The sequence below is a fragment of the Mustela nigripes genome, chromosome 4, assembly GCF_022355385.1.
Source record: "Mustela nigripes isolate SB6536 chromosome 4, MUSNIG.SB6536, whole genome shotgun sequence".
In the NCBI taxonomy this organism is placed as follows: domain Eukaryota; kingdom Metazoa; phylum Chordata; class Mammalia; order Carnivora; family Mustelidae; genus Mustela; species Mustela nigripes.
Window position 1 is genome coordinate 88,370,946 of NC_081560.1, and position 17,413 is coordinate 88,388,358.

Below are 17,413 nucleotides of genomic sequence, written 5' to 3' on the forward strand. Positions count from 1 at the left end.
AATGACTTAAATCTATAAACATACCAGGTTAGCCTCAGAAAATTATTGACTTTTCTAAACTTACTCCCGAATTAGTTTCAGAAATTCTTTCTCATATTTAGAATAAGCCCATACACCAAAGTTTAAGATTTAATGCATTCAAATTAACAGAGTTTTTTACAATTCAAAAATAACATCTGAAACAGTCAAAATAGTTAAGTAAATGTCAAAATTTAACTATTTGAAATCACAGAATATAACAATATAGGAGAAGATTTATGAAGTGTTACATAAAAGCAGTGTTTAAATGTACTAGGAAAAATAATACCTTTTAAGTACTTATTAAGAATGTACTGCAACCCATAAAATACTGTTTCCTCGTATTTCACCTTCTTTATTTTGGAGTTTTCTGTCTTCTTTTCACGGCATTCAAAGTAGGAATAAACTTTGCTTGTATTGGGTGGGTACTGTTTATAGTGAGTAACCTAAAGGAAAGAGAAATACTTGAATTAGAGAACATCAGAAAAGAATATAAATCATGGCAGAAAAGGCTTGAAATTATCTAAAACCAGAGAAACTACACTTCTTATTTGCTACTGATCAGCTTCTTTTCCTAGCTGTAAAGAATACAGAAAGAAGCATCATACTTATTAGGATACTCTTAGTAGTTCATTCAGTTATCTTAAATTTGAAAACCAGAGGACAGCATTAAGTTTTATAAACAAATAAACTGAACTTAAAGAAGTATGAGACCTTTAATGGGATGGACCCTTGAAATGAAAGTTCAAAGAAAGGTATCTCATTTGGTCTTGGGGAATGGTCTTTCTTCAGGATAGAGAAATGTAGCTGCCTGGAGTGGTGCATACCCATGATATAAAAAATGAACTGGAAGCAGCATTTGATACTGCTACTATCCAAATGTGCTACATTTGATCAGTCAGTAGTCAATGATTCCCCATGACTCTACTTTGTATATAGTGAGGCAGTGAGAATGACTCCTTCCGGTCTTCATAGGAACACTATGAAAACCTGGATGAAAGTAACAACAGCAGCAAATAACTAACTAACCAACTAACTAACTAACTAACTAACTAACAAATAAGTCCTGTTTATAATATTACTTTTTCCCAAATTTCCTCTGAATTGGGAAATAAATCCCTGTTCAATGTAACAAAGAATCCTTAGGAGTTGAAAAACATGAAGTATTATTTCTTTTCCATGAATTTGGATTGGAGTTACTATGTTAATATGTCTTTGTTTTAAGAAAAAAAGTGAGTTCATTATAATTTGAGTTTTCTTATATTTTAATGTGGTAAACATTTTACCAATAGAAAGTAACTGGAAGTATAATGTGTATGTGCTCTGTTGAAACAGTAGGAATGAAAATGCCTCAAAGGTTAAGGTACAGGGCAGTCAAGCAGGTAATGGTGTAATGGTCGCTGCAAAGCAAGTTCCATGGATTACACTGTGAAGAACATAGACCGTTCGTTCTGTTTAGCTCCAACCCTAAGTTTAGGGAAACCAATGCTTTCCTTGTTTGGATGCATAATCTTAAAGTAAAATGGCTTTACCCTAAAAAAAAAATTTGTAGATTAGCATAAAAAATTCTAAAATAAATATACTCTATATAGAAGCAAAAAAAAAAAAAAAATCACAAATGTTTATAATAAGTTTTTCTTCTCCAAAAGAAGCAACCTGGAACTCTATGAAAACAGCACCCTTATGCTGCTTGAAGGCAACCTGCATGAAGAATCTTAAACTTAGAGATAGAGACCAGGGTTTGGCTTGGGTTTTGTTTTTGTTTTTTTATGTCAGAACCTAGAGACTGACACTACTGGAAGCTGAAGTAGTAGCTCAGTGAAATAACTAAAACAAAACCCAGAGCAGTTAAATCTGTGAACCAGTTCACCAAAATGCAAATATTTGAATGATACCCTAGTAATAAATCACTACTATTTCAACTACTTAAGAAACTGATTAGAAAAAGGTTAACACCACCTAAAAACATACCCAAGATGTATATAAACATGAAAATGTCCAGTTTACAATGTAAGGGACTCCAACTCCTTTAGTGGGAATGAGCAGTGAGGTAGAAGAAAAGTCAACTCCAATGAAGTAAAAACCAAAGGTCTGGATCACATTATGCAAGCTCACAGAAGTTAGATTCATAGTTGTGACTCTCAGTAGTTTGACCTTTTTGCAGTTCAGATACTAAAAGGTGCATTTTATAAATTTACTTTTTCTATACCAGATTTAAAAGTGTTAGAAGGCAAATAAATTATTTTCATCACCAGTCAAAAGCTGAATGAAAATGTTCCTAAATTATTTAACCCCATTTTGGCCTAAAAGTATACTAAAACTTTTTGATCATGCAAATCCAGTTCCAGTTTTGGACAGTGAGTATGTTTAGAATTTCAAAGCTTTACTACTGCCATGTTCTTTAACTACGTACTTAAACCTCTACATAAATATTTGGAATGCTTCCTCTGAAAACAAATGTCATTAAAAACACAGAACTGTCTAGGCTGCTTCATCAGAAACTAAGTGTGACTTCTAAAATCTTCTTTGGAGAACTTTCGAGAACTGTTCTAGAATTTAACTTTAGAAGCTAATTCTCAGGCAATTAACTGCCTACCAATGAACACCCAATATATGTAAAAAGCCAAATAGTATGTTTGGATCTATTTATATTAGCTGATGCCATTGTTTTAATGGGAAAAAATGTTTAAACAGAGCTTCTTAGTAAATATTATTCTAAGAATATAGCCAACAGAAGATTTATAATGGTTCCAAGTTTTGCCAGGTTTACTAGCGTTTTACTTTCTTCATTTTACTTTCTGCTAAACCGCTCTCTCAGAACCACTTGGAACCTTCACTAGAAAATGAGATGATACAGCAGAAAATCAAATCATTAAATTGCTATTTTGTAAATAGTTTATTCAGAAGTATATACTGTGTATCCATTATGTATCAGGCATTGTTTCAGGTACTGAGGATGGGGAAATAAAATGGACTAAGGTGGTTTTTAATTCTCAAATGGCTAATAAGAGCTAGAAGGTCAGAGAAAAACATATAAATCAACAAAATAACTTCAGATCTAGATGTAGGTTTGAAAAATTAAAAGAAAATGAGGGGCTACAGGGGGTCTGATAGATTGCTGTAAAGACGGGGCCAGGAAGGCTTCTCTGAGATGGTGACAGGTGACAGGACCTAAACTACAAAACAGGAAATACACTGACTTAAGGGACAAACACAACATGTGTGGTTGGTACATGGAGAGTGGGGAGGAGGAGGAGGAGGGAGTACATGGTGAGGTCACAGAGAGATGCAGGGACAAGACTGCGTAGGGCTTGTACGCTACAGCAAGGAGCTTGACTATTACCTCAAGTACAGTAGGCAGCCATTAGAATGTTTTAAGTGGGAATGAATACGATCTGATTCATATTTTATAAGGATCAACTTGACAGTGAGGTCAAGAATGGATTACAGGGTGACCAAAGAGGAAGCAGGACCATCAGATAAGAGGCTAAAGACTAGCTTACGTGATAGAAGTGGCTCATTTGGAGGTAAAGGAGAATTATGCTTATAGATTATATTTGGGAGATAAAAAGGGGGAGGAATTTATGTTTCCTACATTTTTGGCTTGAGCAACTAGGTGAATAATGGGTGTCATTTACTGAGATAGGGAAGGCTGTGGAAGGAATGGACTAGGAAATCAAGAGCTCAGTTTTAAATATATCAAGTAATGCTAACAAAGTTTCATAGTTTTCAAAATTGAACTACAAAAGGGGAGCTATTATATCATATTGGGTTTATTTGTTTTTTTAAGCACTACTTGACTTCTACCAATAGAGAAAATGGTTCTACGATAAATTTAACATTATTTATAAGATGAAAATAGCTAACTTCTCATAATATCTTCAGCAAATCTTACTTCTAAAAATGTCTCCTAAACTAGAAAGATTTTCCTACAGCGAACAGAGCACTAGCAGTATACAAAAACATATGTAGTAAAGAACACAGGCACATAGGAAAAAGTAGCTCTTTAAATAGAAGTTAATTTCACAGTCATGTGACTGATTTACTTCATGAAAAGCTAAAGATTGTAATAACTCCCTAGGCTAAATATCCTTGTCCCAATTATGACATTTAAAGAGAAATATGAGGGATGCCTGGGTGACTCAGTCAGTTAAGCATCTGACTCCTGATTTCAGCTCAGGTCATAACCTCAGGGTTGTGAGATTGGGCCCTGTGTCGGGCTTGGTGCTGGGCAAAGAGCCTGCTCAAGAGTCTCTCTCTCCCTTTTCCCCTTCTCCCCACCCCACTAATAATAATAATAATAATAATAATAATAATAATAATGAAAAAATGAAGAGATATATAAGAAATATTTAAGTTGCATAGAATCTTTCTGTAAGAGCAAACTCTTAAGATTTTTCTGAGCTTCTCCAGATTTCTCATAAAGTTGATCTGATATTTTTTCAAGAGGTTTCCTCTCACAATGGGATCACAAGACACCAAAGACAGCCACTACTAATCTACTTTATCAGTTACAATTTTAACAGCTAAGAAATGATCATAAGCCAACATTTCAACAGTACCATGTGTATATAAGAGCACATGGGAAAATATATATAATGACACAAATAAGTTATATTATCTATATAATAGGGCACTCAGAAGAGGATCCATAATGCCTTATAATGGCCAAGACTTTCTGCCTTGTCAATGCTAATGTGCTAGAAATAACAAAAAATTAAACTGATTCTTTATTCTTTTCAGCGTTATTTAAGATATCTCAAGCCTTAGAAATACTTCTATTGCCACAGAAAATAATTTTTTGCTATTTGACTTTTGAAGCAATAATAACTTCAAAAGCAGGACTTAAAGATTTTTGGATTATATTTTGGGGTCTTCCAAATCAGCTATAATCATACTGCCCCTTCCCATAAACCTCTTAGCACAGAGTTCCTGATAGTTTGTACTTTTTTTTGCCACACCTTTGAAAAAGATGTAGTCAACTGACAAAGAGGACACCTGGTTCTGGTATCTTTGTTTTGCAAAATATTATATAATTACTACTGACCTAAGTTAATTTTCCTATCAAGTGTATTTGTGGTTTACATATAGGATTTTATTTCTGTTGCCTGAGCTTTTCCTATAATTTATAATATAAAACTCACTGGAAAATTGCATTGAACAAATGTACACACAATCTCTGACACACAAACTACAACAGAACTCCATTCCTCACAATGCTCAGACTGCTATGAGAGTCACTGTGAAATAACTGAAGTGTCTGGTCAGAAGCAATGCAAAAGAAGGAACGATGAAAAATAGGAACAGCTCAGACACTGGGCAGCTAAAGTTCCAGGCAGGACTAACTTGCCAGTAAGACCTGTCCCCAACTCTTTTTCCAAAAAGCCCAAACTTTTAAAATGTGTTAATCTGCTATTTTTTTTTTAAAGATTTTTTATTTATTTATTTGATAGACAGAGATCACAAGTAGGCAGAGAGGCAGGCAGAGAGAGAGAGAGGGAAGCAGGCTCCCTGCTGAGCAGAGAGCCCGATGCGGGACTCGATCCCAGGACCCTGAGATCATGACCTGAGCCGAAGGCAGCGGCTTAACCCACTGAGCCACCCAGGTGCCCTGTTAATCTGCTATTAATGAGGCAGCAAAATCTCTAAAAAAAAAAAAAAAGCTACCTACCTTGGGGGGCGCCTGGGTGGCTCAGTAGGTTAAAGCCTTGGTCTTTAGCTCAGGTCACGATCTTAGGGTCCTGGGATCAAGCCCACATCGGGCTCTCTGCTCAGCAGGGAGCCTGTTTCCCCCTCTCTCTGCCTGCCTCTCTGCCTACTTGTGATCTCTCTCTCTCTCTGTGTCAAATAAATAAACAAAAAATTAAAAAAAAAAAAAAAAAAAAAGGCAAGCTACCTTGGGTGCCAAATCACCATACATAAATTATACAATCTTCTTTAACTTCTCTAAAACCAACTTCCACGCACCCTGGATTTTAAGAGATGCCTTGTCTTTTACAATACCTTGGAGATCTCCAATGTTTATTAAATAAATTAATGAAAGTGGGCTGAGTTCCAGATAACCAGTTTAGAAATAACCTTTTGAGAAGCAACCCAAACTGGACAGCACAATTCATAACAATGGGTGATGTGTAAATTGCTTAAATATTACTACTGTACACTATATAATTTTTCAACTCAATTGTCAGCATCTTCCATCTTAATCTGCTAATAGGTAAAATGTTCAGAAATAAACTAAACTATACTTTCCTATAGTTTGTTACTAACATTATCTACATAGAAGCAAGGGAATGGAACAAGGAATAGAAATGCACTTTTTAATGAACCAGTTATTTGTAAACTAATCAATGGCTACTCCAGGGACAGGCAGTTGGCGGGGGTGGGGGTGGGGTGAGGGGTGGGGAACACCCAAACAAAAATCTGACTGTTCTTCTTTACAAAAAGTTCCAAATGCTTTTTAAGTACTGCAATGGCTAAAGCAGCCCAACACACAACATAAATACAACCCAGCTGATACTTTTACTTTATGCCATTTTGAAAATGATTAAACAAGAGCCCAGGATGAAAATGGAAGAAACAACTACATTAACCTGTTTCTCAGTTCCTTATTATGTATTTAAGATAGTATGAGATTACAGAAATGAATATATATTTTCCACCTTCCTCCTTTGGTCCGAATTGTCTTGAACCCCCCCAGAGAGGATACAAGTAAAAACAATATAACCATGTTTTCATGTGCTTGGACACTACCCTACTACCTGCAAAAAACCTTTCTGTAGATTTTAGACAACAAACTATTCTTTCTTTAGTTTTACAAGAAGAAATCAACAATATTTTCTCTTCCATCAACACATCTAAAACCACTAGGTTCCCTACTTACATTAACTGCCCAGTAGTTCAGAAGTACTGATAAGAATATGTAATAGTCTCATGGAATTGCCAAATAAAAATTTCATTGTTTCTAACCTCAGGATTATAATTTCTGTCTCTTCTTCATCTAAGAAGATAAAAAGGTAAAAATGGAAATAGAACATATGAACCTGACTGAATCCTCTTGAGGGATTTTTGGGGAAGAAAAATGAAAAATCTTACTAAGATAAAAAAACTTTTTAAAAGATTTTTTTAAATGATTTTATTTATTTGAGAGAGAGTGTGTGCACACATGCAGGCACACAAGCAGGGGTGTGGAGGGGCAAAGGGAGATGAAGAAGTGGGCTCCCCATTGAGCAGGGAGCCCAACACGAAGCTCAACCCCAGGACCCTGAGATCAGAGCCAAAGGCAGATGCTTAACTGACTGAGCCACCCAGACACCCCAAGATGAAAATCTTAAAATGTTTCATATTAGACAAACTTGGAAGATGGTGGCAGAGTAGGAGGACATAAGACTTGCCTCATCCCACAACTAGATAACTATCTAATCACCCTAAATACCCTAGAAATTGACCTGAAAACTGGCAGAACAAACTCTACAATTAAAAGCAGAGAACACGCCACATCAAAGAAGGTAGGAAGTATGGAGATAAGGTTTGGAAGAAATGGATCATGGTTGAGGCAGTGGAAGAGAGAAGAGAGAGAGAGAGGCTGGAGACGTACAGGGGAGCACATCAAAATATGAACCCATAGTGACTTGCTTGGAAAGCAAGAGGAGCCAAATTTCGTGAGTTCTTTCAACTAGCGGGGCTTAAAGCCCTGAGTTTTAAAGGTCAGCAGGCTTGGCTTTTACAGCCCAGAGGACACTGCACTGCTCTCAGAAAGAAGGGAAGTCAAAGAACCAGCCCATGAACACAGCGTGGAAATAGTGCTCTGAAGAGAGCCTGAAGCAGACAGTGGAGAGGTTATCTGCTCATCTTGGAGCATGTCCCAGAGAGGCAGCATGAGATCCCTCTAGGAATAAAGGAACTGGCAGAAGCCATTTCCCTCTCCCTGCCCCCAGCACAAACACAGGACCACCTACGGGAACCAGGCAGCATCCACATTCCCTACCTAACTTCCTTCCATCAACCCCCCTGCACCATGCTTGAGTGGAACTGCCCCCCTCCCAGTCACGTTTGCCTCAGTCCTAGCACTGTGGGCCCCCTCATCCAGACCAGCCCAAACCTCTGCTCACACAGTGCCTCCAGAGACGGGAGACTTGCAGGGTTTCAATTCAAGTGACAATGGCAACAGGCTTCATTGCACAAGCAGAACAGAGCACACCTAGTTAAAACGTGCTGCATTCAGCCAGGGATCAAACATTGCCTGAAACAAGCAAAGACAGCCTCTGCAGATGACTGGCCTGAAGGATAAAGTGGCCAGGTATAACAGTTGAGCACCTAAATGTGTGCTTATTTTGTTTATTGAGCCCTTATTTTATTTATTGAGCCCCTCAAAATGTAGCACACACTGGAGACACTCCCAGAAGTGTCAGGCTCTGGGGAACAGGGGACACTACATGGCATGACACTACAGGACCTCTTCATTTCCCTCAAGATCAGGAGATGTAGCTGATTTTCCTAATAATACACAGAAGCAGGCACAATGACTAAGACAAAAAAATGAGAAGACAGACAAAATTGACCCAAATGAAAGAACAAGACAAGGCCATGGGCAGAGATCTAAGTGAAACAGATATATGTAACCTGCCAGATACATAATTTAAAGTAGTGATCATTAAAACACTCACTGGACTTGAGAAAAGAGTGGAAAGCATCAGTGAGATCAGTAACACAGAAATAAGGAATTACATAGCAGAGATAAAGGGCTCAATAAAATAAGAAATATGCTTAATGGAATGAAAAGCACGCTGGAAGAAGCAGAGGAACAAATTAATGACCTAGAAGACAGAGTAATGGAAAGTAATCAAGAACAAAAGAGAGAAAAAATAGTTATGCAAAATGAGAATGGACATAACTCAGTGACTCCATCAAATGTATTAACACTCGTATTCTGGGAGTCCCAGAAGGAGACAGCGAAAGGGGAAAAATTTTATTTGAAGAAATAATAGCTGAAAATTTCCCTCAAACTGGGGAAGAAAATAGACATACAGATCCAGGAGAGGGGCGCCTGGGTGGCTCAGTGGGTTAGGCCTCTGCCTTTGGCTCAGATCCAGGAGAAATGAAGCAACCCCCTCCCCATCCCAAAAAACAATAAAAGCAGATCCACAGCAAGACATACAGTAATTAAATTGGCAAAATATAGTGATAAACTGTTTTAAAAGCAGCAGGACAAAATATAGTCACACACAAGGGAAACCCCATAAGGCTATTAGCAGATAATTCAGCAGCAATTTTCTAAGCCAGAAGAGCATGATATATTCGAAGTGCCTGAATGGGAAACATCTGCAGCCAAGAAAACTATCCACCAAGGCCATCATTCAGAATAGAAAGAGAGAAAAAAAGAGTTTCCCAGATAACGACTAAATGAGCTCATGATCACTAGACCAGCCCTGCAAGAAATATTAAAGGGGAATCTCTGAGTGGAACAGACAGGCCAAAAGTGACAGTATAAAGGTAGAAAATAAAGTTAAGTGGCCATCAACTTAATATAGACTGCTAAATGCCAAAGAGATACAGTAAGCACAAACATAAAACTGCTAATACGCAAAGAATAAAGACAAAGAAATCCAAATATATCACTGAAGAAAACCAGCAGACCATAAAGGAGAAAGACAAGAACAGATCAGAGATAGTCATCAGAAACAACCACCCCCCCAAATAAATAAAATGTATCTATCAATAATTACTTTGAATGTAAATGGACTAAACACTCCAATCAAAAGGCATGACCTGACAGAAGGGATTTAAAAAAAAAAGAGCTAGATCCATCTACATCCTGCCTATAAGAGACTCCTTTTAGACCTAAAGACACTTGCAAATTGAAGTGAGGGTATGGAGAAACATCTATCATGCAAATGGATGTCAAAAGAAAGCCAGAGTAGCAATACTTTTATTGGACAAATTAGACTTTAAAACAAAGACTATAACAAGAGACAAAGAAAGCCACTATATAATAATAAAGGGGGCAATCCAACCAGAAGATATAACAAGTGTAAATATTTATGCACCCAATATAGGAATGCCAAATACATCAAAGTTAATAACAAATATAAAGGAACTAATGGAAAATAATACAATAATAATAGGGAACTTTAACATCCTACATACATCAATGTACTGACCATCTAAACAGAAAAGCAATAAGGAAACAATGCTTTGAATGAACAGATGGATTTAACAGATAAATTCATAACATTCCATGCTAAGACAGCAGAATACATATTCTTTTCAACTGCACATAGAACATTCTCCAGAACAGAATACATATTTGGCCACAGAACAAGCCTCAACCAATTCAAGGTCAAAGTCGTACCATGCCATCTTTTCTGACGGCAACACTATGAAACTGGAAGTCAACCATAAGAAAAAATCTGGCAGGATGACAAATACATGGAAGTTAAATAACATGCTACTCAACAATGATGGATGAATCAGGAAATCAAAAAATAAATTAAAAAGTACATGGAAACAAAATGAAAACACAATGGTCGCAAACCTTTGGGATGCAACAAAAACAATTCTAAGAGGCAAGTTTGTAGCAGTATAAGATTATTTCAAAAAGCAAGAAAAATCTCAAATAAACATCCTAATCTTACACCTAAAGGAGCTAGGAAAAACAACAACAAACAAAATCTAAAAACATTAGAAGGAAGGAAATAATACAGATTACAGCAGAAATAAATGATACAGAAATTTAAAAAATAATGGAATAGGGCAATGAAACCAGGAGCTGATTCTTTGAAGAACTCAACAAAACTGATGAACCGCCAAGACTCAAGAAAAAAAGAGAAAGGACTCAAAATCACAAATGAGAGAGGAAAAATAACAACCGACACCAAAGAAATACAAACACATATAAGAGAATATCATGAAAACCTATATGCCAACAAACTGGTTGCAACCTAGAAGAAATGGCTAAATTTCTAGAAATATATAAACTACAAAACTGAAACAGGATGAAATAGAAAGTTAGAAAAGAGTGATTATTAGCAAAAAAACTGAGTCAGTAATAAAAACAAACAAACAAACAAAATAAAACCTAAAAAATCAAAGTCCAGGACCACATGGGTTTATAGGAATATTCTACCAAGTATTTAAAGAAGAGTTAGCATTCTTCTTCTTCTTCTTTTTTTTTATTTATTTGACAGAGAGAAATCACAAGTAGATGGAGAGGCAGGCAGCGAGAGAGAGAGGGAAGCAGGCTCCCTGCTGAGCAGAGAGCCCGATGCGGGACTCGATCCCAGGACCCTGAGATCATGACCTGAGCCGAAGGCAGCGGCTTAACCCACTGAGCCACCCAGGCGCCCCAGCATTATTCTTCTTGAACTATCCCCAAGAAGTAAAAAAGTAAGGAAAACTTCCAGATTCATTCTAGGAGTCCAGCATCACTCTGATACCAAAACCAGATAAACACACCACTAAAAAAGAGAACTACAGGCCAATATCTCTGTTGAACACAGATACAAAAATCCTCAACAAAATACCAGCAAATCGAATCCAATAATACATTAAAAACATTATTCACCACAATCAAGTGGGTATTATTGCTGGGTTGCAGGGTGGTTGAATATTTGCAAATCAATCAATGTGATACATCACATCAATAAGAGAAAGGGTAAGAACCATATGGTCATTTCAACAGATGCAGAAAAAGCATTTTGACAAAGTACAATGTATGATAAAAACCCTCCACAAAGCAGGTTTAGGGGGAACATACCTCAACATAATAAAGGCCATATCTGAAAAACCCACAGCGAACATCATCCTCAATGGGGAAAACTGAGAGCTTTTCCCCTAAGGTCTGGAACAAGACAAGGATATCCACTCTCACTACTTTTATTCAGCATATTACCGGAAATCCACACCACAGAAGTCAGACCAGAAAAACGAATAAAAGGCATCCAAATTGGTAAAGAAGTCAAACGTTCACTATTTGCAAATAAATGATACCATATATAGAAAACCCAAAAGACTCTACCAAAAAGCTACTATAACTGATAAACTAATTCAGTGAAGTTGCAGGATACAAAATCAATGTACGGAAATCTTGCACTTCTATACACCAATACTGAAGCAGCAGCAGGAGAAATTAAAACAATCCCATTTACATTTGCACCCAAAATCATAAGATACCTAGGAATAAACCTAACCAAAGATGTGAAAGACTTATACTCTAAGAACTATAAACAGTGATGAAAGAAATTGAAGAGGACACAAAGAAAGGGAAAGACATTCCATGCTCATGGATTGGAAGAACAAATATTGTTAAAATGTCTACATTACCCAATGCAATTCACACATTTAATGCTATCTCAATAAAAATCCCAACAGTATTTTTCATAGAAGCAGAACAATCAATCCTAAAATTTGTATGGAACCACAAAAGACCCTGAGTAGCCAAAGCAATTTTGAAACAGAAAAACAAAGCTGGAGATATCACAATTCTGGAGTTCAAGATATATTACAAAGCTGTAGTAATCAAAACAGTATTGTACTAGCAAAAAGTAGATACATAGATCAATGGAACAGAAAAGAAAGCCTAGAAATAAACCCGTAACTGCAGGGTCAATTAATCTTCGACAAAACAGGAAAAAATATCGAGTGGGAAAGTCTCTTTAACAAATGGTGTTGGGAAAAATGGACAGTTATGCACAAAAAATGAAACTGGACCACTTTCTTGTACCATACAAAAAAATAAATTCAAAATGGACTAACGACCTAAACGTGAGACCTACAACCATAAAAATCCTAGAAAAGAACATGAGCAGTAACTTCTTGACATCAACCAAAGCAACTTCAGGTTGCTAGGTATACTGCTAGGTATGTTTCCTGAGGCAAGGGAAACAAAAGCAAAAATAAACTATTGGGACTACATCTCAAAAAGCTTCTGCACAGCAAACAATCAACAAAGCTAGAAGATAGCCTACTTAATGGGGGAATGTCATTTGCAAATGACGTGTCCTACAAAGTGTCAATATCCAAATTATATAAAGAACTTACACAACCCAACACCCACAAAACAAATCATCCAATTTCAAAAATGGATGGAAGACATGAACAGACAGTTCTCCAATGAAGACATACAGATGGCCAAAAGACACATGAAAAGAACCTCAACATCACTTACCATCAGGGAAATGCAAATCAAAACTATAATGAGATATCACCTCACACCTGTCAAAATGGCTAAAATCAACAACACAAGAAACAAAAAGTGTAGGCGAGGATGTGGAGGAAAAGGAACCCTCCTGCACTGTTGGTGGGAATGCAAACTGGTGCAGCCAATCTGGAAAACAGTATGGAGATTCCTCAAAATGTTAAACATACAACTACCCTACAATCCAGTAATTTTTACTACTGGATACTTACCCCCAAAATGCAAAACACTAATAACAAAGGGATACATACACCCTTATGTTTAGAGTATTATTTACAATAGCCAAGATATGGAAGCAGCCCAAGTGCCCTTGACTGATGAAAAGAGGGGTGGTATACACACACACACACACACACAAAATGGATTACTGAGCCATAAAAAAGAATGAAATCTTGCCATTTGCTAGGACATGGATGGAGCTAGAGAGGATCATGCTAAGCAAAACACATCAGTTAAAGAAAGACAAATACTACATGATTTCACTCATACGTGGAATTTAAGAAACAAAACAAACGAGCAAAGGGGAAAAAAGAGAGAGAGAGAGAGATAAACCAAGAAACGGGCTCTTAATTATGGAGAACAGGGTTACCAGAGAGGAGGTGGGTGAGGGGATGGGTTAAATGTGATGGGGATAAAGGAGTGCACTTGTCCTGATTAAAACTGGGTAATGATATGGAAGTGTTGAATCACTATATTGTACACCCTCAACACATCTACACTGTATGTTACCTACCTAGAATTAAACCAAAGACTTAAAACCACATTTAAGAAAATAAAAAGGTTTCACATGAGGAACATAAAATATATTGGACTGATTCAAAAATGGGCAGGAATACACTTTATGAAATAGGTGCAAATTCTAACAGTGCATTACATATGCCCTGCTAGGAGATTAGAAAACTTTAAGGTAATTCACTCTTCTAATTAAAAGCATCCCAGAAAACTGATGTTAAGGCAATTTTACATTTGTTATGTATAATTGCTAGAGGAAGTACAAACTAAAGGAATTTGTACTCCTTTTGTTTTTAAAAGACTAATCAACTTGTTTACATTTCTCATTCCCAACCAAATCATTAATTGCTACATTAAGAAAACTTGGAAATCATTTTAAAGATTTAATTAGCAAAAAAAAAACTGGCGGAAGAAATTTAGTTAAGAAAAAACTATGAATGAGACCATTGTGAAATCATTACTGAAGATACTCAAAACACTAGGAAAAAGACAAGAGAAAGTTTTAAGGTGATGTAAACCATACTTGATAGATAATATTTTGATCTCCTTGCAATGCTGTAGATTTCCACTTTAAAATTCCATTTAAAAGACTACTTGTTAAAGAAACTTGACTCTACTTTTAAAAAGTACCCATCTAAATTATCTTAAGTAGAATCTTAAGGCGATTGGGAAGAAATGAACAAAACAGAACGTAAGCAAAATGGGATTCTCCAAATTTTTAAAGGAAATATTTAAGGAAAGAAAAAGCAAAAGTTCTGAACAAAAACCAACAATATGAGAGCATCATGCTTTCCTTCATATTCCAAACCACCATGTTAAGTAAATACTAAAATTTATTTTGTTCAAGTGGGGTGTCTGGCCTGACATTTCATCTTTTAAGTGTGCTGGCCAACAAAGCTTAGCAAAATATAGTTCAGTTAACTTCATGTAATTTGGAACCTAGGGAAAAGAACATTTACCAGATTTTCCTCTCATCATTCTTTCCTTTACTAATTTGTGTGAGTTTCAAACAAAACTAAGGCGGCAGCAATACTCTCAGGTGTCCTATAAGCTTATTAACACAAATGTGTCATTTCTCTGTGAGTTCTCCAGGGTTAAAACTACAATTCATTTAGCTCCCGTTTTCACTTTCCTTTTCACAGAAATCCTGTAGTGGCCCTAATGGAATAAGGGCAGCCTACCGGCCTCTACAACAAGGGATAAGGAGTATGAGTGATCACCGGGAGCCAAGGAGTTTGAAACGGAGCCCAGCGGAGTGGGCCGGGGACTCCAGCACGTCTACCGAGGGCAGATAAGTGGCCTCCACACCCCGGCCACAGGCAGAAGAACGTGGCTGGCTGCTGCGGCACCCTACTAGGTCCTCGCCCACCTCTTTCTCGGGGAGGGACGTACCTGGCCAGCAAGGGGGGAGCACACTCGATTCAGCCTTTAGGGGAAAACCCACTTTCAACCCTCATTCCTTTTCTGCACGGCCGAGCCCCAGGGGCCGTTACCTAACTGACCCGCTCCTCCGGCGACCTTTCGCCAGGCTGGCCCTGCCCGACCCGGCCCAAGGCCAAAAGGCCGCGCTCCCGGGGAAGGCGTGCGCTCGGCCGGGGACGCCCAAGCCTCCCTGGCCCCGACCCCGCCACGGCCTCTCCAGCCGCGAGCCGGGAGCGCGGAGCCCGGAGCCCCGCGTCCCGCGCCTGCGGCGGGCGGGCGGCGCCGTCTCCGGCCCGCCTCAGCCCCTCGCCGCGCCCCCCCACACCACGCACCCCAAAGCCCCGCCTCCTGCCGTCCATCCCTCCATCCCTCCTCCATCCACCTCCTCCCCACTGCGGCGCCAGCTTCACCTGCCTCAGCCCGCCGCCGCCGCCGCCGCCCGGCCGCTCCTTCCCTCGGGATCGTGCAGCGCCACGACCCCAGAGCGGCGCCCCCCGCCCCACAGCCCCGCGCTTGTCCCGGACGCGCCCTCTCCTCCTTCACCTGCCCCCGCCCCGAACCTCTACCTTGTAGGAGTCGGTGGCCAGGAGGATGTTGAACTCGGCGTCTGCCGCAGCATTCATCTCGGGCGGGAGTGTGAGGGCCACGCGCCGCGAGGTGCCCGGCGCGGCGGCGAGGAAGGAGAAAAATGAGCTTCACCGCGCTCCGTTGCTTAAGTCACCGCTCGGTCGGAGGGGCGGGGAGAGGAGGGCGAAGAGGAGTGGGGAGGAGGGGCCACAGAAGGGCGGGCCCGGGAGCAGTGACGCGGCGGAGGGTGGTGGCGCCGGTAGCTCTCGAGCTCTCAGCCCAGGGACTCCGACCGACTCCTCACCTCGGCTCCCCGCCCCCACCCCCGCCCCATTACCCCGGAGGGGACGCGAGGGGCGGGGCGCGGCCGCGCGTGCGCAGCGCGCGAGGGGGCGGGGCTGGGGGAGAGGACGTGAGGCACGCGCTCTTTCTCCAGGACGCCAGCTCCGGGAAAGCGGAGGCTTCCGGGCAGTCCCGGTGTGGGACCCGCGTCCCTACGTTGATTTCATTTCCCGGCTCCGCGTAACGGAGAGCGGCGGGAGGGGGAATTCCCAGCCTCGCCCCTCCTGCGATTAGCGGGTTCGTCCGCCTGGCTGACCCCTTCCTGTCCTACCCTGTCCTGGCTCGTTTTCTGAGTCCTGAAGTCACGCCACCCGGCTGGTGGTCGTGAAGCCTTCCTCTGCCGGTCTCCCCATCCCCCTCCCGCAGTTACTCACCTTTGTCTCCGGCTGGGATTGGGGATCGAACCTTTTGCCTGCAGCCCTCTTGTCCCAATAGGTCCTCCTAAGCCTCTCTTTAAAATCCGAAGAGCGGCGATGAGGAAGGTCTGAGGGGACCCTTTGCTCTGCATCGACTCCGATTTCCTCTGCCTGTGTTGCTGAGCTCTTGGATCCTTTGATGTTTTGACTTTTTTTTCCGCAGAAAACAGTCTGCACGTGAAGGCGGGGGTTGAATTCAGCCCTCCCAGATAATGAAAGTACGAGGCCTCATTGAATCTAACAGTGCCGAGAAGTAAACGGCAACGGGCCAAGTTGTGACACGGTGCAAAACTGATTTCATCATTGCTTTAGTTGTTAAATTTTGGGAAATGATTTGGTAACCTCCAAAAAAGAAGCAACGGATACGACGTCGGATGACTTCACCGAAGTGTAGACGATCCACTTATGCAATTCTCATACATGATTGTAGTTTTGCGTAAAATTAAGATTTCCTTTGTCCACATGATCAGTAGCTGCTGCGGCCTTTTTTAAAAATTTTTTATTCCAAGATTTAGGTTTTACAAGATACAAGTAGCGGGGGCGCGGGGGGGAAGCGGATCAATGAAAACAGGCATAGGAACTCTATAGACTATTTTAAAAGTTGGTAAAAATCTCACTTTATGGGGGGGTGGGGGGGGTGTGGGATGGGAAGGGGGACGCTGTGAATTGAGAGATTCATCACAACAAAACCGAGACCTACCTCTTCAGTTAAAAGCAAACTTGG

General features: G+C 39.9%; 1 protein-coding gene across 1 annotated transcript in view; it reads right to left on the reverse strand.

Annotated features, from left to right (window-relative positions):
* NAMPT (nicotinamide phosphoribosyltransferase) overlaps positions 1-16,090 on the reverse strand; it is a 38,970-nt gene extending 22,880 nt beyond the window's left edge. The window contains exons 1-2 of the mRNA XM_059397025.1: positions 15,931-16,090; positions 308-464 (exon numbers count right to left, since the gene is read on the reverse strand). Of these exons, the coding sequence (XP_059253008.1) occupies positions 308-464; positions 15,931-15,987 (214 nt within the window). The 5' untranslated portion in view covers positions 15,988-16,090. The remainder of the gene's footprint in view (positions 1-307; positions 465-15,930) is intronic.
* Positions 16,091-17,413: the final 1,323 nt, after the last annotated feature.